Below are 27,737 nucleotides of genomic sequence, written 5' to 3'. Positions count from 1 at the left end.
CAAGATTATGAACATACCCTCCTTTTCTCCCTCTCCAGCCAGAAACCACTGATCTGCCTTCTGTTCTTACAGAACCATACAATACATATTCTTTTATTTTTTAAATATTTGTATTGATTTCAGAGAGGAAGAGAGAGAGAGAGAGAGAGAGAGAGAGAGATCAATGATAAGAGATAATCATTTATCGGCTGCCTCCTGCATGCCCCCTACTGGGGATCGAGCCCACAACCCAGGCTTGTGCTCTTGACCGGAATTGAACCCAGGCCCCTTTAGTCCGCAGGCCGACGCTCTATCCACTGAGCCAAACCGGCTAGGACACAATACATATTCTTTTTGTCTGACTTCTTTTACTCAGCATTTACCTGTTGATAGATGTATGTGTGGGAATTACTGTATAGAAAGAAGTTATATCATTTAGGGTTAAGTGTATGTCAAGTGCAAAGGCCAGAAATAAGTCCAGAATAACTTAGAAGATCCTTGTTTAGGCTGTAGGCAGGATTATGTCATTGTCGCCTCGACTATGGAAATTGGGCACTGTCTGTTTATATTTGACTAGAGGCCCAGTGCATGAAAATTCATGCACTGGAGGGGGGGGGGTGTCCCTCAGCCCGGCCTGCCCCCTCTCACAGTCCAGGAGCCCTCAGGGGTGGGAGGCGACTCAGCCATCAGGGGAAGGTGACGCCCCATCATACCTCTGCTGCTGCCACTGCCGGCAGCACAAGCCTCGGCCAGCCCTAGTTGCCTGAGCCTCGGGCTGGCCCTGGGCGGCTGGGGGGCGGAGGGGACTGGGGGTCTCCAGAGGCAGGCACACGGGGCAGGCCCAGCCTTGTTGCGTGCCTGCAGCCCCAGCGGGGCTGAGGGGACTGGGTGCCACCATCTTGTGGCTGTGGGCGCCGCCATCTTTGAGGGTGTGACAGCAATTAGCATATTCCCTCCTTATTGGCTGTGGGTGCCGCCATCTTTGAGGGCGGGGCAGTCAGCATATTCCCTCCTTATTGGCTGTGGGCACCTCCATCTTTGCGACAGCATGAGGGTCAATTAGCATATTCCCTCTTTATTAGATAGGATGGTTACTCTGTGAGAGGTAGGTGATGTCCAGTTTTACTTGTTCTACCCATTAGTTATTTAAATGGGCTTCTAATGTTGATATTAAATCTTGTAGAGCTTTAATAACTGAAACCTGATTTGTCAGATCAAGAAGGGCATCATTTCTCTGAGGCATTCTCATGTTAATCATATTCTCTGACAGCTGTGTATAAAACTGAGATGTGAATTTATCAGTTCACCATGAAAAATGAAGTCTTTATGGAGAGATTCTTTGGAAAGTCAAATGCTAGTCAGAAGATTGCTTGGTCAGTCAGCAGTCACCACATTGTGAATTTAACTATTTTAAATGTTTAGATAATGCTTTCCCACCAGAGTAAGGATCTTTGTGTATGTATCCTTTTCTCTGAAAAGATTTAGAAAGCCAGGCATGTGTCCAGTTGTAATAATTCCAGTGAAAGAGTAAGTTGATGTTTCCCCGCTTTGTTTCAATCTTTTGGAAGAGAAGTTCAGACTTTTCTCTTTTTATCTTGTGCTGCCTTTCCATGTCTTTCTCCTAGTTTCTGCTGTTGGCAGTCCTTGGTGTTCTGTGGCCTGTAGATAGAACTCTGCAGTCTCTGCCTCCTCCTCCACATGACCTTCCCCTTGTGTCTCTGTGTCTCTGCATCTGAAATGCCCCTCTCCTTTCTCTTATGAGTCATTAGATTTAGGGCCACCCTGAATCCAGGATGATCTCATCCCCAGATCCTTTCCTTAAGGATTTGCAAAGACCCTATTTCCAAATAAGGTCACATTCAAAGGTACTGGGGGGTTAGGACTTGGACATAGTTCAGAAGCCCCAAATCAACATATGCTTATAATTTCCTTTTTTATAGATGGAACCATAGAAGTTCTTACAATTTGAGAAAGAATGTAAATTGGTATAGTGTCTGCAACTTGCCCGTAATTCCTCCCACCCATCTCTTTCGTTTCGTTTGGCATCTCCTCCTTGCTGTCTCTTTCTTTACCAGGCATATTGACCTTTTAATGCCTTGAAATGATTAAGCTCTGTTCTGGGCCTGGAAAATGCTGTTTCTTTGCCTGGACTGCTCTCTAATCTCTTTTCATCTGGTTCACTCTTTCAGGTCAGCATAAATGTTATTACTTCAGGCAAGTCTTTTCTAACTCCTCAGATTTGGCAATTCCCCTCCTTCTGTACTCTTTTCCATCATGGAGCTGTTAGTTTATAATTAGATAGCTTGGAGGTAAGAGATACGCCTGTTTTGTTCACCACTGTGACCTTCTAGTAAGTAGTGGTATAGCTCAATAAGCACTTACTGAGTTGACAAACACAAGCATGATATTTGCATCCCTTGTTTCCAGTGATTAATACATTTGTCTTGTTTTTTTCACTCAAGTGAAATATTATATTTTTTTCTTTTCAAGAGTTTGGCAGAATTGGAAGTATTATGTACGCATCTCTACATAGGGACTGATCTTGCACAAAGAATAGAGGCTGAGAAAGCACTCCTGGAACTTATTGACAGCCCAGAATGTCTCAGCAAGTGTCAACTTCTGTTAGAACAAGGAACAGTAAGTATTTGATAACAGTGATTAATCATGGAAGATCAGTGGATATATGTCATTGGTAACGAACTCATGTAGGTTAGCAATGATGACTGGTAGGTATTACCACATGTCTTTTTACTACAGTTTATTTCACTGACAAATAAATTAGAGAAAGAATTGGAAAGTCTGACAGCAAACTTAGAGAAGACCCCAGGAGGTGGAAATAGGCATGAATTGAAAATAGTTTGTGATTCCTTTTGGCCCCTCTTGATGTATCATATCAGTGGACAAAAGTTACATTTTTAGGAAGTTGACTGACAGCTTTAACAAAACAAATTGTAATTGACTGAAACATGAAGGAATGAGTCAGAGGAATGCTGACTACCTCCTGCCTCCCTCCCTTCTAGAGTTTCCTAGCCATTCATTCAGCACCTTTTAGCAAATATTTAAATGTAAAACCAGGTATTGTACCACCTGCTTGCTTTATGTTTGTGCATTAAAGTAACTCCCAGTTTAGTTGGGGCGATATAGATGTATAAATTAGAGCTCTGAAATAATACGGTAGCAAAACAGTCAAGACTATATGGTCTATAGCAGAGGTCAGAAAACTTTTTCTGGAAAGTGCCAGATTGTACTAAATATTTTAGATTTTGGGGATCAAGAGGCAACATCAAGGATGTTTTGTAAGTATGTCTATAAGAGGAGAGAAAACCAATTTCCACAAAGTTTTATTGGTGAAGTTTAAAATATAATAATAGAGTACAGTGTTTGTTTTTTTAGTATGGGTCTATTAATGAAAAGAATGGAATTATCCTTTTGGGGATAGCATTTTGCTTAATAAGTGTTCAAAGTTAATATTTCCTATTGTCAACGTTGATTGCAAGTGTTCCTGTGTTAATACTGATCTGTAACGAGATTTTACATATTTCATTTTTGAAAATGTCTGTTTATACAGATGGTTTCTGCCACATGTTGATATCAATCCATGAATATATGATTTTAATTAAGCATATTCATCACTTACAAGGGATTTGTAGAATTCTATTAAAACTTCTCTTGATATTTGCCTTTTAGAATGTGAATACATTGTAGATTAGTCACTTCCAATTGAAGATTAGGTGGAAGCTTCTCCATTGCTTAGTTAAATGGATTTTAAAATATGGATATTTCTTTTGCATTTGCATCACAGTCTGAAAAAATGCTGCTAGAACTAGTTTGAGCTCAGAAAATAACTCAGGAATAGAGATCTTGCTACTTGTTTTAACTTTTGACAGTGGAAGTATATAAAGCAGTTTGATGTTACTTGTGATTCAAACAACATCACTTGTTATTGAAATGACTTTCTGCATTTTAAGTTTTATAAATAAATACTAAGCACTGTTTGCCTTTTAGGAACTTTCTAACTTTAGGTTGACTTGATTAAGAGTCATCAAATGTGCAGCAAAAGCTAATTTCCAAAGGCATTTAGTATTCAACAATAGTGGCTTAGAATGGTTCTTCTCATTCAGAAAAATTTCAGTCTCAGCCCTGAGTTTAAAAAAAAAATTATAATGAAACTTTACCACTGCTAAGCTATTGAACTGTGTGGTGGGAAAAGTCAGGGTTTTCAGCTACTATTTCTGATAGAAATTTACAGAAGTGAAGATAAGTTCACGAAAATGAATTGAAGTTCACAGTTAACACCACTGATTAACACTGGTAGATTCAAATATTTACTACAAAGTATCTACTGATAATTAATACAGTGAGTAACCATAGGCTTTTAGATTCTTACATTTTTAAAAGCTTTGTACATTTTTCCAGCAGCTCTTTTCTGCTTCATATATTTTTACTACCACTTGTGATACATCTTAGCAGATACTACTTTAGGTTGTACAGATTTAGTATTTTCTCAACTTCTTTAAGAATATTTTGTCTTATAGTTTCACAGACTCTTTATAGAGATTAATTCTTTAGTCTCTTCAAACTTAACATTGATTTCTGGAATAAGCAGTATGGGCAGTGTTAGTAACTTCTGCCAACTCAGCAAAAACTAAGGAGAACCTTCTATCATTGCCCTTGTTTGAAATCCACTCTTGGTATTGCTCAGATGTCTTCAACTGTTTGAGCATTGTTCTCACCGAAAGCCTAGTGATCTGAAGTTTATTTTCTCTGCATGTATCACTTTGGCTACTGCAATAAAATAACGGTGATTCGATGAACTATTTTGCTAAGTGGCTTTCCTTGCTTTGAAATTTAACTTTGGTTGCAACCTTATTTTCTATTTTAGTGAAGAAATTCTGCTGTGATGAGATATGTTGTTTTAAATTGTATACTTTTGCTGACTGTTGGTTTCATGTGAAAAATTCTCATTATTGCTTAGGAAAAGTTCCTACTATAGAGTTTTGATTACTCTAATTTCATTTGTAATGACAATAAATTTTATTATTCTTTACAGACATCCTATGCCCAGCTCCTTGCAGCCACATGTCTTTCAAAACTTGTAAGCCGAGTCAGTCCTTTGCCAGTGGAACAGAGAATAGATATCAGTAAGTGGTTTAAAAGCTTTTTGTCAAATTGTATTTAAAATATATTTTTCCTTTTAAATATGTTAACTGTTAATAGGTATGCAAGTTATTTGATTCTGTCATTTTTTAAAGACAAGTGGTCAAGTCTCCGCTACCCAACTAGTGATGAGCAGTGATGTATAACATTGTGTAATAAAACAGCATTTGTTTAAATTAATAATAAATAATAACTAGCATTTTAGTTTGTATGCTCTTTACTAAGGTTTGCACTACCTCATTTTATCCACCAAACTTATAAGGTGGGCACTGTTGCTACCTTCATTTTATAAATGAGGAAATTAGATTTGATAGGCTCTGTAATATGTCCAAGATCTCACAGCTAGGAAGAAATAGAGCTGTGATTTAAAACCACACAATCTTGTGGAGTCCATACTCATAGCCTTGTCTTAACTTCATATACAACAGGATGATAGAAAAATCAATTCTCCAGTATTTCTCTGGATGCTATATCAAAATTATCTGTGATGCATGCAAAACCAAAAGCAAATTAATGCTTATTAGGAAGACATTGTGTATGTGGATGAATAGTACTTGAAACTTAGTATAGTTGGAAACTGATTCTATAAAGTAGCAATATATTTTTCAAGAGTTATGCCTTTTTACTAGTACGGGGTGTGTGTGTGTGTGTGTGTGTGTGTGTGTGTGTGAGAGAGAGAGAGAGAGAGAGAGAGAGAGAGAGAGAGAGAGAGAGAGAATATTTGCTTTTCATATGGACAAAGCTCTAATAATTGAGGTATGGTGTTTTTAAAAATCTTTTTCCTATTAGAAATCGATTATTGATTCATTTCTGCTTTCTGGTCTCAAAGTTCACATGATTCATATTTGTGTATCAGAAATATTAAAATATGAGTGATGGATCTTTAGACTCACTTTTGAATGGTCAGATCATGTTATTTTCCTCATCTGTTTGACTGATATTTTTCTAAGTAGCCAGAGTCACAGACACTGCAGAAACCTAGAGGATTTAAACATTATAAGCCTAAGTCATAAAACATTGTTTTTGACTCACACACATATACTCATTTTAAATTGACTTTTTTTTTAAAGCAATTTTAGGTTCACAGCAAAATTCAGCCCAAAATCCAGAGTTCCCCTATGCCTCTTGCCCCCACACATGTATAAACTTCCCCATTATTAGCATCTTGCACCAAAGTGGTACATTTGTTACAATTCATAAACCTACATCTATATCATTAATACCCAAAGGCCATAGTTTACCTTAGGGTTCACTTTTAGTGTTGTGTATTCTATGGGTTTGGATAAATGTATAATGACATATATCCCCATTATAATATTATACAGCATAGTTTCACTGCCCTAAAACTCCTGTGTTCTGCCTGTTCATTCTTTCCTCCCCTCTAATCCCTGACAACCACTGATCTTTTTACTGTTTCCAGAACATCATATAGTTGGGATTATACATGGTATAGCCTTTCAAATTCATTTAGTTAGTAATAGGCACTTAAGTTTCCTTTATGTCTTTTCATGGTTTGGTAGCTCATTTTTCTTTTTTTTTTTAGCACTAATATGCCATAGTTTGAATATAGCACAGTTTATCCGTTCACCTACTGAAGAATAACTTGATTGCTTCCAAGTTTTGGCAATCACGAGTAAAGCTGCAAAAAAGCAGTTTTTTATGTGGCTATACGCTTTCTCCTTGGGTAAATATCAAGGGAAGTGATTGCTGTGTCGAATGGTTAAATGTATGTTTAGGTGTGAAGAAATTACCAAACTGTCTTCCAATGTGGCTGTACCATTTTGCATTCTTACCAGCAGTAAATGAGAGTTTCTGTTGCTCTTCAGCCTTGCCAACATTTGATGTTTTCCGTGTTTTTGCATTTTCGCCATTTTAATAGGTATGTGGAAGTTAGTTTCTTACAGTTGTTTTAATTTGCAGTTGCCTAAAGACTAGGATGTTGAACATCTTTTCACATGCTTATTTGCCACCTGTATATTTTCTTTGGTGAGGTGTGTGTGTGTATGGCTTGGTTCACTTGGTCTGTTTGGAGTTTTCTATGTTCGCTTAGCGCTTTTTTTTCTGTAAGAAATCATGCAAAAACAAAGTAACATTTGCATTTTACTCAAATTATCCCTTAACATATCAATTGAATTGGAACAAATTTTCTTTTTCAAAATAAGCCTTATAATAGAACTGACTATATAAGTACATAGCGTAAAGGGAATAACTTTTTGTCAAAGAACATGTCATCACCACCTGTTTTTCTTCACATGATTCACATTATGTTAGTGAAGAGTAGAAATGATCACAGAACATTTTCTTACAGGAAACTACATTCTTAATTATGTGGCATCACAACCCAAGCTGGCTCCCTTTGTCATCCAAGCCCTAATTCAAGTCATTGCTAAAATCACTAAATTGGGATGGTTTGAAGTTCAAAAAGACCAGCTTGTCTTCAGAGAAATTATTGCTGATGTGAAGACATTTCTTCAGGTAAAAAGGCATTATAACATTATTTAGAGCATCATTATTTGGTTTAAAAACTGCTCTTCTTAAAGCTGTATGGTTTGTTTTGTGGCTACCAGTACCATATTAATTATGATTTATTATATATCCTCTAGGTCCTTTATTTTTTATTGCCAGTAAGTGAGTACCTTGCCATTATATAACTTCCAGACAAGAAGAATGCAAATTACTATGTTTTCTTATTTCAAAAGTGTATGGTCATTTCTAACATGTGTATCTATGTACTGCACATACACAAAAAATGTATATAATGTTTTCGGGTATTGCTCATTACATCTCTGTGAAGTGGATTTCATCTTGTAAAGAGAAAACTGAGGCAAAGAAAAGTTAAGTAATTTGCATAAGGTTGTACAGTGACCTAGTAATGCATAGAGCTAGCATTTCAACAAGTTTGCTAACTTAAGGTATATAAATATATATGTACACCCAAATATATTTAATTTTTACATTATACCACATTGACTATATTAGTTTTTCAAGAATGTTTTCAACCTAAGTGATTAAAGTTTTGGGAAACCTAAGTCTGTATTTCCTGTGCTATATAAATCTTAGGATGACCCTCATGCTCTGCTCAGTAACATTCAGACGTTTAAAGATATGTATTTTTTTCATACAAATTAACCCTACCTGCAAGAAAACTACTTTAGCTAGTACTATGCTGAAGAAGCAGTGATCTGTTAAAATCTCAAGGAAAAACTGGCAGTTTGGATTAATTTAGAGATGGTTCAGTATTGGTTTATTGGCAGTTACGGGAAATTTGGACTTTGTGAGATTCTATTTCTTATACAGTAACTTTAAAATTTAATCCCCATGTAAGGTGTACTCCATCATATAGTGCAATGCTGGAAACCTCAGAAAATAAAATACTAGACTGTACTTTTACTCTTCTATTCATATTGTTAAAACCATGCTTAACAAATACAGCAAATAATGTCATCTATATATATAAAAACCTAAGCAACTGTTCCACCAGTAGCTATGATGCACACTGACCACCAGGGGGCAGATGCTCGACGCTTAGGCATAGAAACATGGAACAGACTGAGGGAAGTGGGGAGGGTGGGAAGAGATTAACCAAAGATCTTATGTGCATACTAGAGGCCCAGTGCACTGGTGGTCCCTCAGCCTGGCCTGCGGGGATCAGCCAAAATCGGCAGCCTGACATCCCCCGGAGGGTCCCAATTGCTATAGGGTGCAGGCCTCCAGTTTTGTTACAATGTTGATGAGATGTAGTAGGAACTTAAGTCTTGTTTATATCCCTGGTAGTGGGTATATAGGAGGCAGCTGATTGAAGTTTCTCATTGATGTTTCCATCTCTCTCTTTCCCTATCTCTCTAGAAATCAATAAAAACATTTTTTAAAAATGCCAGCTGGTGTACACAGAGGATGGATGCATCAGTAATAGGAAACCTGTAGCTCAGTTCAAGCAGTTCAGATTGTCTTAAAGAATTAAAATGGAAAAATTAAGGCACACTTTTTTTTAATATTTTAATTATGAGATAATTTGAACTTCATTACACTTAGTGGCTCAATGTTAGTAGAATTCTGTGATAGTCAAGAAATGACCAACTGTAAAATTAAAACTTGAAAAGCATATCATCTGTGCTAGTGTTTTTTTATGATTACACTATAATTAGATGCTGCATTTATTTCATACTTCTAGTCTGAGTTTGAAGTAGGGTAATTTGTTAGTAATGTGCACATGAAATCTGAATTTTGATTTGAAATTTTTAAGATTAAAGTGGAAGTTGATTAAATTAAAAGCATCATAGAAGCTATAAAACTGTATACCATATTGATAGTCATGTATTTACCCCAGTGCAATGGGCACATTAGATTCCTTCATTATAGATACATAACAGATGCATACACATCTCACTGTTAAATAGTATTAAAAGGGCCTAAGTGATCTTATCTGATATTGGATCGAGGGATTTAAATTAGTTTCTAAGCTGTTTAGTATTTACTGAATGCAGCTATTTCAGTAGCCTTCAAGCAAATTTACAGAGCTGAAAAATGTTTTTTGTTCATGTTTTTATGAAAAGTATTAAACCAAATCTTTATGTTTTGAGGTTTAGCTTATTATAAGTCCTAGGTGCTGAAAAATTTTGTAGAGTATCACACAGTTCTAAGATAGGTGAGCTTTTATCCCACTCAACTCTAAATTTATCCTCCAAAAATGAACTTGAAATTCTTTTTATTTGTGGACCTTATGTGTGATTTTTCTACATATTTTAATAGATACATGATTAAGAAAATGTGATGTTTCAGTATTTAATTCTTGTAAATATTACCTGGTTTACATTGTAAGAACCAATCAATCACATGTCCCCAATTAATCTAAACTTCGTTATTTTCTCTGAAGGGTACCGTGGAACACTGCATAATAGGAGTAATAATCCTTTCAGAATTGACTCAAGAAATGAACCTGGTAAGCCTTTCCATCAAATGGTGACATTACGTTTGCTAAGTGATGCTGTTTCTTTGATATAAAATCTTTATATTGCATAAAACTCTGAATAGTCAAGTCTTTTTCTGTCTATTGGTGAGATAAGTATTGGAACACTTTCATTGTTATTGAAAATGGTAGCAATAGTAGAAAGGATTACAAAGAACAGGGAATTAGACATGGTCCTTGCTCCATGGTAATTAAAGAATTGGCCTTTTGTGTTCTGTATACATAGTAATATACTAACCATAAGAAATAAATTATATGCAGTATAATTTACTTGCTTACAAATAGAAGAGAAGTGGTTTGGTGAATTGGTACGCAATAATGGGTACACAGCAGGACTCATCAGAGAACAGGCCTTGGCACTTTGCCACTTGCTAGCATGGATTTTCTCCCTATACAAGGGGAGTTTTCAGAAGCTACGCCTCCCCCCAGTAGTGCCTTTATGAACTCAGCAGCTGAGCACATCGTCACCTGCTCCTATTCACTTTGTACTTAATTAGCATGGTTCTAAACAGAATAAAAGCAGAAGTTGGGTTCTATATGGAATGTTGTAATAAAGGTGAATGTAGTGATTTTATATAAAAAGTGTCATCTTTAATGGTCTGTGCTTGTGTGTGTGTGTGTGTGTGTATCCACATATACACATGCATATATTTACATACACACACACACACACACACACATACATGCATGTAGGGAGAAAGCTTGCCCAGGACCACTTACCAACGCCCTTTGGTGAGACAGTATAGTTTCTGTGTGTAAAAAAATCCAAAATAACTATTTTCTACTTGTATTCAATCAGGAATTAGAAACTATTTCTAGATTTATTGGAAGGATTTCTAAAATGTAAAGTGATTTCTTAATTTACCTCCCCAGAGTATGTAAAAATTTCTTGCCTCATGGATGTGTGTCAATATCTATGATGTATCTCCAGAACTAATAGTAGTAGTACCTGAAAAAGAGTTACTATGTTGGCAGGGACGTTATGACCAGGACTTTGGCTAGTCCTATTATATTCTGTAAATATGTCTGAAGACTGTAACTTTCTTTTAAAAATATCTATTTAGAAATAATTTTAGTATGAATATTTTATCTCATAAAAGTGAAGAGAATGGTACAGCAATGCAATGTATCCATTATCTAGCTTATACCACCATCAGCTTTTTGCTCATCTTAAAAACCAGCATTTATTTTTAACATTTCCTACTTCATAGTATGGTAGGACTACAGACTGCCCTGGTAGTGAGGGTTTTCTGTGGGTAGATTGTTACTAAGATAAGACCAGGTAATACAGAGTTCTAATAAAAGTATGATTTAGAGAACACCCAAATTGTTGTTGTTTTTTAATAACTGACTTAAACTTTATTTAGAAAACTTGGGAGGATAATACAAAGAAGTTTTTTCTCAACCACCATTTGATAATAAGTTGCTGACATGGCCCCAGAATACTTTAGTGTATTTCTTACACACAGGGCATTCTCCTACATAACCATAATACAACCATTAAAATTAGAAAATTAAATGATATATTACTGTTATCCTCCTACTCCATTTAAGTTTCATCATTTGTCCCAGAAAAGAACCAGTTTAGGATCATGCATCTCATTTATTAGGCCAGTTTTATTAGTTTCCATCAATCTGGAAAATTTTCTCAATCTTTCCTTCACTTTCAAGATCTTGAAATTTGTGAAAGTTAGTTGTTTTGTCCCTCAATTTGGGATTGTCTGATAATTCTTCATTATTAGATTCAGATTGTACATATTTGTTAAGAATATAGCAGAAGTGCCGAAACCGGTTTGGCTCAGTGGATAGAGCGTCGGCCTGCGGACTGAAAGGTCCCGGGTTCGATTCCGGTCAAGGGCATGTACCTTGGTTGCGGGCACATCCCCAGTAGGGGGTGTGCAAGAGGCAGCTGATCGATGTTCCTCTTTCATCGATGTTTCTAACTCTCTATTCCTCTCCCTTCCTCTCTGTAAAAAATCAATAAAATATATTTAAAAAAAAAAAAAAAAGAGAATATAGCAGAAGTGACACTGTGGTCTTCTCATTGTCACCTGTCTGGAAACATATGATTTGATTTGTTACTTTACTAATGGTGTTCACTGTGGTCACTTGATTAAGACTGTCTCTACCAGGCATCTCCAATTGTAGATTTACTCTTTCCCCTTTGTAAATAATAAGTATTTTATAGAGAGATACTTTAAAACTCTGAAAATATCTCATTTTTCATCAGTTTCGATTTATTCATTTATTTATATTGGTATGGTTTCTTAGTTTCCTGTTCTATTTAACAGGTTATAATTTGTTATTGGCATATTTTGATGTTCAAAATTTCCCAAATTTGGCCAGCAGGAACTCTTTCAAGCTAGTTTCTATCTCCACTTGACATTTACTTACCATGGGTTGACGCTCAACCACTGAGTCATACTGGCCAGGCTTATTCTGCTTTTTCAGAAGCAAAGTCTACTATTCCTGGAGTGTATTCTATATATAATCATCAAGTAGTAAAATATCCTTTGCCTACATGGTAAAGGTATATAGGTATGTAGTAGAAAATTGGTCCACAATTTTTCATCTCAGAAAATTGAATGTCTAAATGAATACTCTAGTACTGTGGTTGGCAAACTGCGGCTCTCGAGCCACATGCGGCTCTTTGGCCCCGTGAGTGTGGCTCTTCCTAAGCCTTAGGAGTACCCTAATTAAGTTAATAACAATGTATCTACCTATATAGTTTAAGTTTAAAAAGTTTGGCTCTCAAAAGAAATTTCAGTCGTTGTACAGTTGATATTTGGCTCTGTTGACTAATGAGTTTGCCGACCACTGCTCTAGTAAAATAAGCAAGGAAAGTGGTTTATTCTACCAAGTAGCAAAAGGGATGCTCTAATCCAGCGGTTCTCAACCTGTGGGTCGCGACCCTTCCACAGGGGTCGCTTAAGACCATCGGAAAACACATATATAATTACATATTGTTTTTGTGATGAATCACTATGCTTTAATTATGTTCAATTTGTAACAATGAAATTGGGGGTCACCACAACATGAGGAACTGTATTAAAGGGTCGCGGCATTAGGAAGGTTGAGAACCACTGAATGGTGTTAATAATTGTTCAGGTTTCAGACTTCACTTCGTTTGCTGTTTTCTATTGATAAATGGAAATATTAATATTAATAGCATTGTTTTGACCATATATATTTTAGAGGTTTAAGAACTAATCTTAGTAAATTTATTCTTAATAATTATTTATCTAATAAAATATTCAGAGGGAATGTAGAAATATCACTTATATAGAATAATTTTTATATAACTGATTCAGTTTGCTGATTTACAGAAAGTTAGAATTTGAAGATCATCTTAGAGATTTCTCATTTTAAAGATGGAGCCTGAGGAACAGGGAAGTTATAACTTACTTAAATGTGAAATATGGTACATGGTTCAGGAGTTGATAGTCTTAGTATCTGTCTTTTATCATGCACCGGTGGAGTCCCTCGGCCTAGCCTGTGGGGATTGGGCTGAAACCGGCTCTCTGACATCCCCCGAGGGGTCCTGGATTGCGAGAGGGTGACACACCCCGGGTGACACCTCCCAGAATTGGGCTCTTTCCTCTCTGGTTCCGGATGCATCACCCAAGAACCACAGCTGCCAAGTCACCGCAGCTTGGCAGCTCCTGTGTTGAGTGTCTGCCCCCTGGTGGTCAGTGCACATCATAGCTACCGGTCAAACGGTCGCTTAGGCTTTTATATATATAGATATAGATATGTTTATATTGCCTTTGAAAGGATAGCCAATTCTGGTTTTTAATTTTGGGATCAGTATGGTTTGTAGAAAGAGCACTAAATTAAAAGAATTCAGAAACGTGGGTTCTAACCATGGCTCTACCATTAACTTTTTTAGTAACCCTAAGCAAGTCACTTAGCTCAGTAGATTTTTAAAAGTCCTTTTAGCTCGGTATTTTATGATTCATTAATTATTATTTCTATCCCTTTTCTTAGTAAATTTTGTTTTGCTATTTGGTAAGTCTGGTCAAATAAATTCATCTTGATCTTTTTAGGTTGATTATTCTAGACCTTCAGCAAAACACAGGAAAATAGCGACCTCATTTCGTGACACTTCTCTCAAAGACATCTTAGTGCTAGCATGCTCTCTTCTAAAAGAGGTAAGTTATTTAATAATGCAATATCCTATTAGAATATTTAGGAAATTTTAAGTTTCAAAAGAATTTCAAGTGAGTCCTCCTCTCCCATTCTGCCTTTTGAAGAGTTGTGGGCAATCTTAATATAGTAGATTTGCACAAATCTGTAAGAGTTTCCAAAAAATTCACCTTTACTCACTAGGAAAATAGTAAAATAAAATCCAAAGAGCTTTAAATAACTTGTCTTTGGGTAGTAGTTTCATTGTCTTCCTATTGTAGATTATTTATTGCAGAAGCTAATTGGGACTTAGTTTCTTTATTGCCCTACCCATATTTTAATGGGGTGTAGCTGAACAATGAAATGACGGTAGGTTTTCCTAATTTATCAACTGTCAATATTTATTCATAGTTGAGCCAAGATAGTTGACTTTAATAATTTCTTATGGAAATATTTTCCCATTTGTTACTTTGTGCTATGTTGGTCATTAGGGATAGGAGGATTTATAATTCTATTGTGTTCTCTTATAATATAGGGCTCCATTATGCTCAAGCTTGCTAATTGGGGTAATACAGCATTTCCCAACTATTTTGTACTTATTTCAGTTCTGTAGGAGGCCAGGCTGAAAGATCCTGTTATTTAAAAATGTAGGAAAGAAGATGGAATAGTAAAATGAACTCCCTTGTACCCTTAAACCAGTTGGTAGTAACTGGTTAAACCAGTCTTGTTTCAGCTCTATCCCTAGCCTAACAACTTTATTTCTTTTTGTGTTATTCTTGAAGCAGAATGCCAAACTATATCATTTCCTCCACAAATATTTCGTGATGTATCTCTAGGTGGTAAATCTATTCTGGTTGTGTCAGGAGGGACTTTTGTTGGGGCGGGGAGGGTGTCAAGATTGGTCTCTAGAAGCTTGTGAGTGTCCTCCCACATTCCAACAGCGCCAAGAACCTTTCTCAGCTGAATAGGATAATTTATGCATGAAAGAATATTGTATTTCAGCTTGTTCCAAGAAACCTTTGAATGAATCCCATACATTTATACATTTGTGCTGTATAAAGTGTTTGTTACCTCTTAAAACTTTACAAGATGACCTACAAGATGCAGTTAAGAGTAAATTTTTTTATTTCCATTTTACAAAATTAAATATGAAAATAGTCTATTGTAGACTTTTTATAGTGATTTACATTTTTCTAATATGTACAACAATATAACTTTGCAAACTCTTTTTTTGCTAATTTCAACTTGGCATTGAAGAATTATTTAAATTAGTGAAAATTTGTTTATTGACATATTTTAGAAAGTTATATTTGACTTTGAACTTTTTTCAGGTGTTGGCCAAACCTTTAAATCTTCAGGATGAAAGTCAACAAAACCTAGTAATGCAGGTCTTGAAACTGGTCCTCAACTGCCTTAACTTCGACTTCATTGGCAGTTCAGCAGATGAATCTGCAGATGATCTTTGCACAGTGCAGATCCCAACAACCTGGAGAACAAGTAAGAAAAAAGTTTAGTATGAGGGATCGTCAGGATAAAAGGCACAGGATTAAACAATGTAGTTGCCCATGTACAGTTATCTGTATTTTCTGCTAGGCAGTCAAAAAGTTCAAAGGGATTTGTAACCCCAAGTAGTTGCTATTATCCCCAATTCTCAGAGTAACTTCCATATTTTGATTTTGGAAAAAATAAATCAAGACCACTCTAGAGTTAGGGGGAAAACAGGTTTGTGTGTGGCTGGGGGCGAGGGGGGGGAGAAGGAATGAAGACTTGTTTTGAAACTTTCAGATGAAACGGGAGGGGAAACAACACTTGACAACAGATATCAACATATTTTTCAAAGCTATAAAGAGAATGAAGAGATTAACTGACTAAGCAAAGCAGAATTGCAACTTACTTTCTTATAGAGGGATACCAAGAAAAGCAAGCTGATTTGCTCTCACACATCCCAGAAAGATGATGGCACTAGGGTATTCCTGAAGTCAGACTGAAATAGTCAAATATAAGGTAGAATGGGGCCGAACGGGCTTGGTAAAAAGTTCTGCACAAACTCCCCAGGATCTTTACCACCTGTGCAGCTAGGTGACTGCGTTTCCCTCTCTTTCCCCAAAGGAAATTGGCAAACCAATAATACCAAAAAATTTCCATAGCACTGAGACATAATTTTTGAGATTGAAAGGTCCCATCAAGTACCCAACAAAATGAATGGAAAAAATACACCAAGCTTCATAATCATGACATTTCAGAATAATAAGGATCAAGAGAAGATCCTAAAACCTACCAGAAAGAAAAAAATTAAGTCACCTACAGAGGATTGGGATCAAGGATGTTATTAAACTTCCCCACAGCAGCACTGGAAGCTAGAAGTCAGTGGAGTAATATTCTCAGACTTTTGAGGGAAAATTATTTTCAACCTAGACTAAAATTGTCAAGTATAAGATAGAATGAGGACATTATCAGACTTGCAAATTCTCCTGAAACTTATCCCTTATGCACTTGTTTTCAAGAAGTTACTTAATATACAAGCCAAAAAAAGTAGAAGATTCGGGGTTTGGGAAAAGGGAGCCTCAACCCAGGATGACAATAAACAGATATAACACGGAGATAATTATATAACAAATTTAGGAATAACCAGTCCATGTTGAAGGCTCTGGGAGGTAGCAATGGGAAAATGAAAATGATAGGTTATTTGATGTTATTAATCATATGGAAAATGACATGAAGAACATTTTGCAAATCTGTCAGAACATTTGTAAAGAATTAGTGAAGATAGATAGACAAATAAGCACAGAAAAGATGCTATGATTAAATCCAGAGAGTGTTAGAAATGTGATATAAGGATAGTGTACTCTTGGCTCAGCTGTTGACATTATTTACGTAGTAATAATAAATGTAAACACTTAGAATTGATTTAATCCCAGATGGTGTAATAGTGGATAGATTTTTAAGAGGATGGATTGTGGGGGGTGGTGGGGTGAGTGATTAGACAACTAAAGCCTTATATACTGTCACAAATTCATTTAATGCCTAAAGTAAAATGAATAAAGAAATAATATATAGCATGCTATTCAGAAATATGTATGTACCGTAAATATAGCTAAGAGTTGAAGTGGGGTAGGGTACAGCTGTTTTTTATTATATATTTTTAGTTATTTTGGCACTATTTGCAGTTTTAAATGTTTATACTACTTTAATACAAATGAAAATATTAAGACAATTCTCCCAGTAAGAACTGTACTAGTAGATGCTACATAGAAATAAGGAACACCTTAGGTAATTAATTTCTATCTCTGTATTACAGTAAAACCTCGTTTCTTGAATTTAATTCATTCCGAAGGCTGTTTGAAAATTGAGTCATTTTTCCCCACTAGAAATAATGTAAATTGAATTCATCTGTTTCGGACCCCCAAATGATTCCCTGTTTTAACCTTTCTTATATACAAAACATGTCTATTGTACTGTTTAATCTATAAATAAAAACTTTGAAAACAAAAAGGACATGAAATGTAAATGAAAATTTAACAAAAAGGAAAGGAAACGTATAGTAAAAATGAAAATTTAACAATAATTATAAGCAGCAAAAAAACATGAAAATATTCACAGCACAATATCCTGAGATTTTAACAGTGGTAAATTGACTCAGATTCTTGCATTTTCTCCAAGTATAAGGTAGAATGAAGGCATTATCAGACTTGCAAATTCTCCTGAAATTTATCCCTATGCACTTGTTTGCCACCTAATCATACAGGTATCAGCATGAAAGGGTTGTCAGGTTGAAAAGCAAATTGTTTGAGATGGGAGATGTTCGAGAAATGAGGTTCCACTATATTTCATCTTTCAAAAGAAAATTAGCCTAACATACAGAGGTCTTAGAGTTCTTGGTTTGTTTGATAAAGTCTTACTATGTTAAGATCACAGAATTGAAAGTAATGGTATTAGAAAATAATTTTTTTTCTAGTTTTTCTGGAACCAGAAACATTGGATCTTTTCTTCAATTTGTATCATTCACTTCCACCACTACTATCTCAGTTAGTAAGTAAAAATCATTTATTATTTCATTAAAAAGTATCTGTGATCTTTATCTAAGGTTGTTTTAGATTTACTTTTAAAAATTCTACTTATATTCTTGGTTGGATTTACCTCTCACAGGAAAGTCTTACATTTCTGGGATTTGTGTTGCTGAAGCTGTTTGTCAGGTTCTATTCAGAGTCAACAGTGCATTCTATTTCATGGGTGATCCCAGAGCCATTTACTGTTGATTTAGCTCCTGCCCAGAGCCAGCACAGCCCATCAACCTCCTCAGTTTATCTTCCTTCCTATTCAGTCCCCATTCTTTCTGGGCCTCAGTCCAGTAATTGGCCAACCCATCAGTTACCTTCCCTTCTCTTACCCTCTTTCTAGCTCTTTCTCAGCCCTGCCTGTCTCCAGGTCTTCCTCATGCCAGGCAGTCACCATCAGATATCTCTGAATGAGAAACAGAGACCTGCTCACTTGATTTTGTGCTCATTACTTCAGTTGTTAATTTTTTAAAATCCAATTCTATCATGTGGTTTAACAATTCTTGAAATTCTTTGATTATATACTAGATCTTTGAGACTCTGAACCTCATCCTGTGGGATCTAAAACAGAAACCAGACGAGATTGGACAAAAAAAAGATAGAATAAAAAGTTGTCAGTTTAATATCTAAGCTTGTAGAAGTAAAGTTGGGAATTCTAATATTGCCATTTCCTGAAAAAGATGCTCCCGATTTAAAGTGCATATCAGTGTTTTGATGTGTTGTCGCCTAGAAGGAAGAAACAGATTCACAAAAATACTCTTTTCTTTTTCTTTTTTGTTAAGGGATATGCCCCTGAAGCTAGGATTTTAAGATGGTGGTTTGGAAACAAGGTTTCAGAGGACACATATGTGTCCAGGTGGTGCCACGAAGCTTCAGCCTTCTTCTTTTAACCACAATAGTCTTGTTTTTAGTTGTTTAAAACCATCGTTGTGTGTACAATTATGTTTTGGATAAAACAAGCTGTTAGTGCTTAAAAAATAAAATGGAATATAATGGCTTTAAGAAAAAAGTAACATTTATTGGGTATGCCCTATTAATATATGGTGCTTATGTCACTTATCCTCAAAGTGGCCCTGCAGGGGGTATTATTACCCTATGTATACTGGAAACCACACTGGCAAAGGTGACTTTCTCAGGGCAATAAACTAACGATTGGAGCTGAGATTCAAACCTATGTGTTTTGGCACCCCCAACTCTGGATATTTTTAATATGCAGTAGTTCCCAAACCTTCTACACGTCAGAATTGCCCAAGAAGTTTTGTTTTGTTTTGTGTTTGTTTGTTGGTTTTTCAACAATAAGGCAAACTGGAGAACATCTGAAAATGCCATCCTCTGATTTTTGTCCTTATTCTCACCCTTGCCAAGAGACCCAGGCATTATGTGTGAAATGGAAATACTTAAATATCAGCACAAATTGTATTTTTTTAAAAATCAGGCAAGCACATATTATGTGGACAAAAACATATGGGCCAGTTTGACCTAAAAGTGACCAATCTGGGGCCTCTCCTTTAATGATCCAGCAGACTTCATGGGCACCAGTGGTGGAATTAAGAAGCCAGGTAGTGAAATTATCTGGTAAAGTATTAACTTTAGGAAGATAACTAGGCCATAGATACTTGGTAGGCATTTTTATAGAGCATCTAACTCTTCTAGCAGCATTTCCAAATTGTTCCTCAAGATATTAATGAATATTCTGTTACCAGATAAATTTGGGACATGCTAGATTCAGTAAAGCTGTTGGAGTCCCTCATCCCCCTCCATTTGCAGGATACCATAGTGCATAACATGCACTATTTCCCAAATATATATATATATTTTTTTAATATATTTTATTGATTTTTTACAGAGAGGAAGGGAGAGAGATAGTTAGAAACATCGATGACAGAGAAACATCAATCAGCTGCCTCCTGCACATCTCCCACTGGGGGTGTGCCCGCAGCCCAGGTACATGCCCTTGACCGGAATCGAACCTGGGACCCTTCAGTCCGCAGGCCGACGCTCTATCCACTGAGCCAAACCGGTTTCGGCTCCCAAATATATTCTATCACAAAACCATACTATATTTTTGGTTGAACACCTGGTTCATGGGTTCACAAAAGAACTGGTCCTCAGAAGCAGTTGAAAGCCTTTTTAGTGTATATGTCCAGGCTCTGCTCTGGGCATATCCTATATAATAAAAGCCCAGCAACCAGACGACAGAATGACCAGAACGACCGACCAGTCGCTATGACGCGCACTGACCACCAGGGGGCAGATGCTCAATGCAGAAGCTGCCCCCTGGTGGTCAGTGTGCTCCCACAGTGGGAGCACTGCTTGGCTGACTAGGATGAGCGGTGCTCCCACAGCTGGCCTATCCCCGCAGGCCATTCCCCCCACCAGTGCACGAATCCCGTGCACCGGGCCTCTAGTATAATATATGAAAAAATATTAGAAGAGAATACACACCAATAGAAATGTTAATGTGGGGTTGAAGGGTTGTCGGTGGTGGAGGTAGATAAGTTAAGTTTTTAGCTTTTAATTTTGAATTCTATAATGCTTTTTAATCACAAAAATTAAAAAATAATATTTTTTATGTAGAGACAAATGTGGCCATAGTTACTTTTAAAATTGAAATGATTCTTGTTGTTTTCTTTTTTAGGCGCTTTCATGTTTAGTTCAGTTTGCTTCTACTAGAAGGTCCTTATTCAGCAGTCCTGAACGTGCCAAGTACCTTGGTAATTTAATTAAGGGAGTAAAACGGATACTTGAAAACCCTCAGGTATTTATGAAGAAACCGAATTAATACTTAGCATATAGAAATATAGTTTTCTTGCTGAAAGGTGCATAGTAAACTCATTTCTTTATTATGATTCTACAAGAAAATATGAAGTATCATATTCATCTTCCTTATAGTTCTTTTGTAGTAAAAATGTGCACATTTCCTGACAGACTTCTGTGTTCTTCCTCTTGTATTTTTCCATTCTTTTAGGTGAATAGAGGTCATATATCGTATACTTCTGCTTTTCACTGTTGTACTACATTTCTTCGCTTGCACTTCTTAAGTTACTGAAGTCATTAATTCAGAGTTATATCTACCTTCTGAACTAGAAGACAATATAAATCTGAATGTTAATATTGGAGTAAATGGCATTAAATGATGAAATGATGTCTTTTTTGCCCTCTTGTGGACAAATAAGAGTTTGTAGATTTTTAAAATCTACTTTCTGTACTAAGTGCAAAGCTTCAATAGCTATAGTCATTTAAAAGAATTGCAAAGCCATTATTAATTATTTGCCTACATAAAATTTTTTGTTTCACTTTTTATTTTGTTTTAGTTTAAAATATTTGTAATGAAAGTACAGATTTAAAAGGTTAAATGATAAATTTAAGGAAGTTTATATAAATCTCTTGGTTACTACTAATTTTGAGGGGACATGAAAAAAATGTATTCATAAAGACCAGTTGTTTTTGCAGGTTGTTTTTATATGTTGTGCATTTGCTTTACCTTTTCAATTTAATATAGCTAAAATGTGTTTTGCTGATAAATGAAATTTTACCAATACACTTAAAATTTTTAAATTTTAATTACTATCATCAATCATTATGTGGAAAGTAATATGCTAATAGCAGATAATTCTCTTAATTGATTTAACATCTAAATGTTGATGTTTCATGGCTGTAAAAGTTAGTTTGAGTATTATATTGATTATTTTGGAATTACATGTATTAAAAGACCTGTGAACACAAAATATCTTTTTGTAATTTGCCCTTAATAATTAGACACTATTTTATGTTCTTTCCTTGAGCTCATTTGAATGAAATTTCTTATAAATTCCTTCAGTATTAAACAAATACTTTTTTAATTCTGTTTTATGCCAGCTACAGAGCAAAGTGCTCAAATTATCAAGATCATAACACGTGTCCCCTATCTTCAAGGAGCTCACAGACAACTGGGTGCATCTCTTTTAGTCTTTTCTTTTAACCTAGCCTCTTTCAGAAGTTATTTCTGTATCTTGTGCTATTTTTGTTAAACTTTGTGCCCTACATGACAATAAATTATTTGAATGACTCTTCATTTAGCAACTAACTGGAAGATGCATGAGGGTACAGTGCTTGTAGGTACTCAACAAAAATTGGTTGAATTAAAATAAATTTCTGTTATTTGTGTGTGCACATATACTATTTATCTTAAGGTGGGTGGGATGCTCTTTTCTAGGGTTTCTAGAGGCCATTCTTATGTTCTTTACTAGAGCCCCGGTGCATGAAATTTGTGCACTTGGGGATGTGGGTGGGAGGGTCCCTCAGCCCAGATTGCAAGAGGACGCAGGCCAGGCTGAGGAATCCCACCGGTGCACAATTGGGGCCGGAGAGGGATCTGGGAGGTTGACCAGCCTAGGAGGTAACCATGGGAAGGCTCCAGGGCGTGTCCAGTCCATCTCACTCAGTCCTGATCGGCGGACCCCAGCAGCAAGCTAACCTGTTGGTTGGAGCATCTGCCCCCTGGTGGTCAGTACACATCATAGCGACCGGTTGACTGACTGCCCTATGGTGGTCAGTGCACGTCATAGCGAGTGGTTGAGCAGCCTTAGCATATTATTAGCATATTACACTTTGATTGGTTGAATGGCCAACCAGACAACTGGACACAGCATATTAGGCTTTTATTATATAGGATTTTCTTTCTCAGATATTTTTCAAATCTTCTATTGACTTATGTTTAAGCCACAACACACACACACACACACACACACATTTTTGTGTGTAATATAATGGGTTCCTAAACATTATAATTTAGCCATCATAGTGCAAAGTTTCCTGCAAAGCTTCTACTTTGGATTCCTTATTATTAATAATTTATAACAACATTAAATCCAGCAGAAATTGTTTTCTTTCATTACTATTTACTCAGTTGACACAAAATAACATAAGTACTCATGAAAACTGGAAGACTTAATAAAATACTCTTGGAATTTTATTGATGGTCATCAGCTTGGTTTGTTTTTAAGTATTTTTAAAAGTCTTTCTTTTTGTCTCATATTTTAGGGTTTGTCTGATCCAGGTAATTACCATGAATTTTGTCGATTTTTGGCTCGTTTGAAGACAAATTATCAGCTGGGAGAATTAGTTATGGTGAAGGAGTATCCTGAAGTTATCAGATTGATTGCTAATTTTACCATTACTAGCCTACAGGTAAAAAGAAATTTATAATTGATATTAAACTGTAGGTAGTTTTAAAGCAATTTCTTGGTAAGATTTGGTGAGGATTTTAAAAATATCTATTAGAGTACTTTGCTCAAAATGTTCATTGCAAGGTTTTAGGTTAAAAAGTTCATTAAACATTTTATAATAAAAATTAGAGGCCATCTAAGTATCTAATAATTGAAGAATTAATTGAGAAGCTGTAGTATCTATGTGAAGAAATATACAAGTTTTTACAGAGTGGTGTTAGGGAAAATTCTATTTTTAAATTTAGGGAAAGGTTTTAAAACTGTATCACCTGATATCACCTCTGTGAAAAAATATTCATGGAAAGAAGATTAGAAGGAAGTTATTAACATTTTGATAGTGAACATTCCTGGGTGATAGAGTAATGAGAGATTGTTGGTTTCTTCTTTATGCTTTTTTTGCATTTACAAAATGTGCTACGTTAAGTGTTCATTAGTTATATAATCTGAATAAAAGTTAATTTTAAAATCTGTGTTTAGTAATTTTGCCTCTGTAATTCTTATTCTAGGAAGCTATGTCATTTTAAATAACATTTGCTTTATTTCTTTGTAGCATTGGGAGTTTGCTCCCAACAGTGTTCATTATTTATTAACTCTGTGGCAAAGGATGGTAGCTTCAGTTCCTTTTGTGAAATCAACTGAACCCCACTTATTAGACACTTATGCACCAGAAATCACGAAGGCCTTTATCACTTCTCGGTTGGAATCTGTTGCCATAGTTGTGAGGTATTGAAAACTAAATCTTTCTGTTGTATTTTCATCTTTTGCATCTTGGAATTTTAAAAAATTTAGGAATAATTTACCTACTGTAAAATTCACCCTTTTTAGTGTACAGTTTTATGAGTTCTGACAAATGTATACAGTTGTATAACTACCATCACAATTAAGATATAGAATGGTTTCATCACCCCCTAAAAGTTCTTTTGGGTCCCTTTGTAGTCATTTCTTTCCCCACCCTTAGCCTCTGGCCATTGCTGATTTGTTTTGTTTCCCTATAGTGTTTGCCTTTTCCGGAATGTTGTATGAATGAAATTATACAGTAGATAGCCTTTTAGTCTGGGTTCTTTCACTTAGCATAGTGCACTTACGAGTCCTCCAGGTTGAGTTAGCAGTTGTTTTCTTTTCATTGCAGTGTAGTATTCCATTGTATGGAAGATCACAATTTATCCATTCACATCTGAATGGACATTTGGGTGGTTTTCATTTTTATCAATTATGAATAAAACAGCTGTAAATGGTCCTGTACAGATTTTTCTGTGAACATAAATTTTTGTTTCTTTTGTGTAAGTACCAAGGTGTGAGACTCCTAGGATGCATAGTAAGTGTGTTTTATTTTGTAAGAAACTGCCAAAGTGGCTGTATCATTTTGCATTCCCACCAGCAATGTATGAAAGATTCTATTGCTCTGCATCCTCACCAGCACTTGATATTATCAGTCTTTAAAAATTTTAGTCATTCGAATAGGTATGTAGTGGTACCTCATTGTGGTTTTAATTTGCATTCCTTGAATGAATAATAATGTTGATCATCTTTTTATGGGCTTGTCATATGTATGTATTCTTTGGAAAATGCCTGTCAAACCTTTTGCCGATTTTTTATTGGATTGTTTATTTTCTTATTTGAGATTTGAGGGGTCTGTATATTCTGGTCACAAGTCTTGTTATCATCTGTTTTTCAGATACTTTCTCCCAGTTCATAACTTGCCTTTTCATTTCCTTAGTAGTCTTTCAAAGTTAAATTGTTTTAAAGTTTTCAGTCCAATTTATCCTTTATTTTTTATTCTAAAAGTTATGTACTTTCAGAACTAACATTTAGATCTATTCATTTTGAGTTAATTTTTGTGATGTGAGGTAAGGTTTGAGGTTTCTGTTGTTGTTTAGGATATGGATGGCCAATTATATCAACACCCTTTGTAGAAAAGACTTCTTTCTCCATTGAATTGCCTTTGCACTGCTTTCAAAAATTAATTGACCGCATACATGTGGCTCTATTTCTTGACGCTATTCTCATTAATTTAACTGTTTCTCTTTCTGCCAATACCCTATCTCAGTGGTCGGCAAACTCATTAGTCAACAGAGCCAAATATCAACAGTACAACGATTGAAATTTCTTTTGAGAGCCAAATTTTTTAAACTTAAACTATATAGGTAGGTACATTGTTATTAACTTAATTAGGGTACTCCTAAGGCTTAGGAAGAGCCACAATCAAGGGGCCAAAGAGCCGCATGTGGCTCGCAAGCCGCAGTTTGCCGACCACTGCCCTATCTTGAATACAGTGATCTTATAATAAGCTTTGAAATCAGGTAGTATGAGTCTTCCACCGTGGTTTCCCTTTTCAAAAATTATTTTGGCTGTAGAATAAATATTTTGCAATAAAATGGGTGAATCCCTCAAACATTATATTAAGCAAAGGAAGGCAGACATAAAAGAGTACACTGCACAACTTCCATGAGGTGCAAAATCAGGCCAAATTAATCTGCTCTTCTTTTGGGTATAGAAGAGGGGACTTCCGGGCAGTAAGGAGGACTCAGGTACTGGAAACGTGCTGGTTCTTGTTCTGAGTGCCAGTCGCATTGGTGTGTTCACTTTGTAAAATTCATCAAGCTGTACACCTGATGAGTGAGCTCTTCTGTATGTGTATTATGTGACTATAAAATTTTTATGAAAATAAGGGAGCCAAAAAAAAAATATTTTGGCTCTTTTACTTCCTTTGTTTTTCCATGTAAATTTTAGAATTATCTTGTTAGTATCTACAATAAAATCCTGGTGGAATTTTAACTGGGATTGCATTGAATTTGTATATTAATTTAGGGGAAGAATTGATATCTAAGCAATATCAAGTCTTTCAGCCAGTAACCATGTTTATTTTTTAATATATTTAGTTCTGTAATTTCTTTCATCAGTGTTTGTAGTATTCAGCCTTAGGATTTTACATATATTTAATTAGATTTAAGTAGTAGTTTATTTTTTCTGGTACCTTTGGAAGATACTGTTTTTTAAATTTTTCATTGCTAGTATATAGTAATACAATTAAATTTTGTATATTGATCCTGTATGCCAGAATCTTGGTAAACTCACCTGCTAGTACGAGTAGCTTTTTTGGGGGTGTTTTTTTAATGGATGCAATCATGCTATTTTCAAATACAGACATTTTATTTCTTCCAATCTATTTGTCTTTCATTCCTTTATCCATTATGGAATTTTATTTAACATCAATAAAGTACATTTGTGGTAAATAAAAGTATATCACACTAATGCCTGCAAACTTGTTCTTATATATTTGCAGAGATAATTTAGATGATCCGCTGGATGATACTGCCACCGTCTTTCAGCAGTTGGAGCAGCTATGCACTGTCAGCAGATGTGAATATGAGAAGACATGCACTCTTCTTGTACAGTTGTTTGACCAAAACGCACAGAATTACCAAAAGCTTCTGCATTCTACTTCTGGGATAACGGTGGACATGGCAATTCAGGAAGGTCAGTGAATTTTATCTGACTATTATATGGTATGTACAATTTTAAGTAGCTTCATTAATCACTGTAGTAATTTTATGCAAATTATTTTTATATATTTCCCCCAATTCCTCACCTACCCACCCCCAATAAGCATTAATTTTTTTAACCTTTTGGATATTTTGGTGGCTTGATGGTTATTTTTCAGTTTTCTTTATGATTTACAGGAAATATTTTTCTCTGGAATCAGTATCTAGAAAAGCTGATAACAAGTAGAGTTTATTATCTTTTTTTTTTTTTTTTTTTTTTTAAAATATATTTTATTGATTTTTCACAGAGAGGAAGGGAGAGAGATAGAGAGAGTTAGAAACATCGATGAGAGAGAAACATCGATCAGCTGCCTCTTGCACATCCCCTACCGGGGATGTGCCCGCAACCCAGGCACATGCCCTTGACCGGAATCGAACCCGGGACCTCTCAGTCCGCAGGCCGACGCCCTATCCACTGAGCCAAACCGGCCTCGGCGAGTTTATTATCTTATAACTAGCTTTTAACTGATCTAATTGATCATGTTTTCTTCTTTGTTGTAGAAGACTGCAAATTCAGAGCCTAAATAGATCATAATATAGTTACACAATGCAATACTATATAACAATAAAATGAATGAGCTGTAGGTATACTTAAAGGTGAATGTCAGAGATAAGATATTTAGTGGGATGGGGGCAATTGTTAGGAAACTATATATAGTTTGAAATACTTAAAGCCTCAAAGCAAGTGATCCTAAAAATATATTGT

The 27,737-nt window shown here is 35.6% G+C and overlaps 1 protein-coding gene across 2 annotated transcripts in view; it reads left to right on the top strand.

Annotated features, from left to right (window-relative positions):
• RANBP17 (RAN binding protein 17) overlaps nt 1-27,737 on the top strand; it is a 232,699-nt gene that overhangs the window by 5,133 nt on the left and 199,829 nt on the right. For both annotated transcript variants that reach the window (XM_070414418.1, XM_070414417.1), the window contains exons 2-12: nt 2,470-2,616; nt 5,030-5,120; nt 7,445-7,611; nt 10,010-10,075; nt 14,149-14,253; nt 15,559-15,724; nt 18,183-18,256; nt 20,921-21,040; nt 23,305-23,451; nt 24,040-24,212; nt 26,773-26,966. In XM_070414418.1, coding sequence (XP_070270519.1) covers nt 2,470-2,616; nt 5,030-5,120; nt 7,445-7,611; nt 10,010-10,075; nt 14,149-14,253; nt 15,559-15,724; nt 18,183-18,256; nt 20,921-21,040; nt 23,305-23,451; nt 24,040-24,212; nt 26,773-26,966 — 1,450 coding nt within the window. The remainder of the gene's footprint in view (nt 1-2,469; nt 2,617-5,029; nt 5,121-7,444; nt 7,612-10,009; nt 10,076-14,148; nt 14,254-15,558; nt 15,725-18,182; nt 18,257-20,920; nt 21,041-23,304; nt 23,452-24,039; nt 24,213-26,772; nt 26,967-27,737) is intronic.

Source organism: Myotis yumanensis, unplaced genomic scaffold (assembly GCF_028538775.1).
Source record: "Myotis yumanensis isolate MYYU_CA2020_CCGP unplaced genomic scaffold, mMyoYum1.0.hap1 SCAF_5, whole genome shotgun sequence".
NCBI classification, from domain to species: Eukaryota; Metazoa; Chordata; class Mammalia; order Chiroptera; family Vespertilionidae; genus Myotis; species Myotis yumanensis.
The sequence above is the reverse complement of the archived record's forward strand: the minus strand, read 5'-3'. Positions and strand labels throughout refer to the sequence as shown.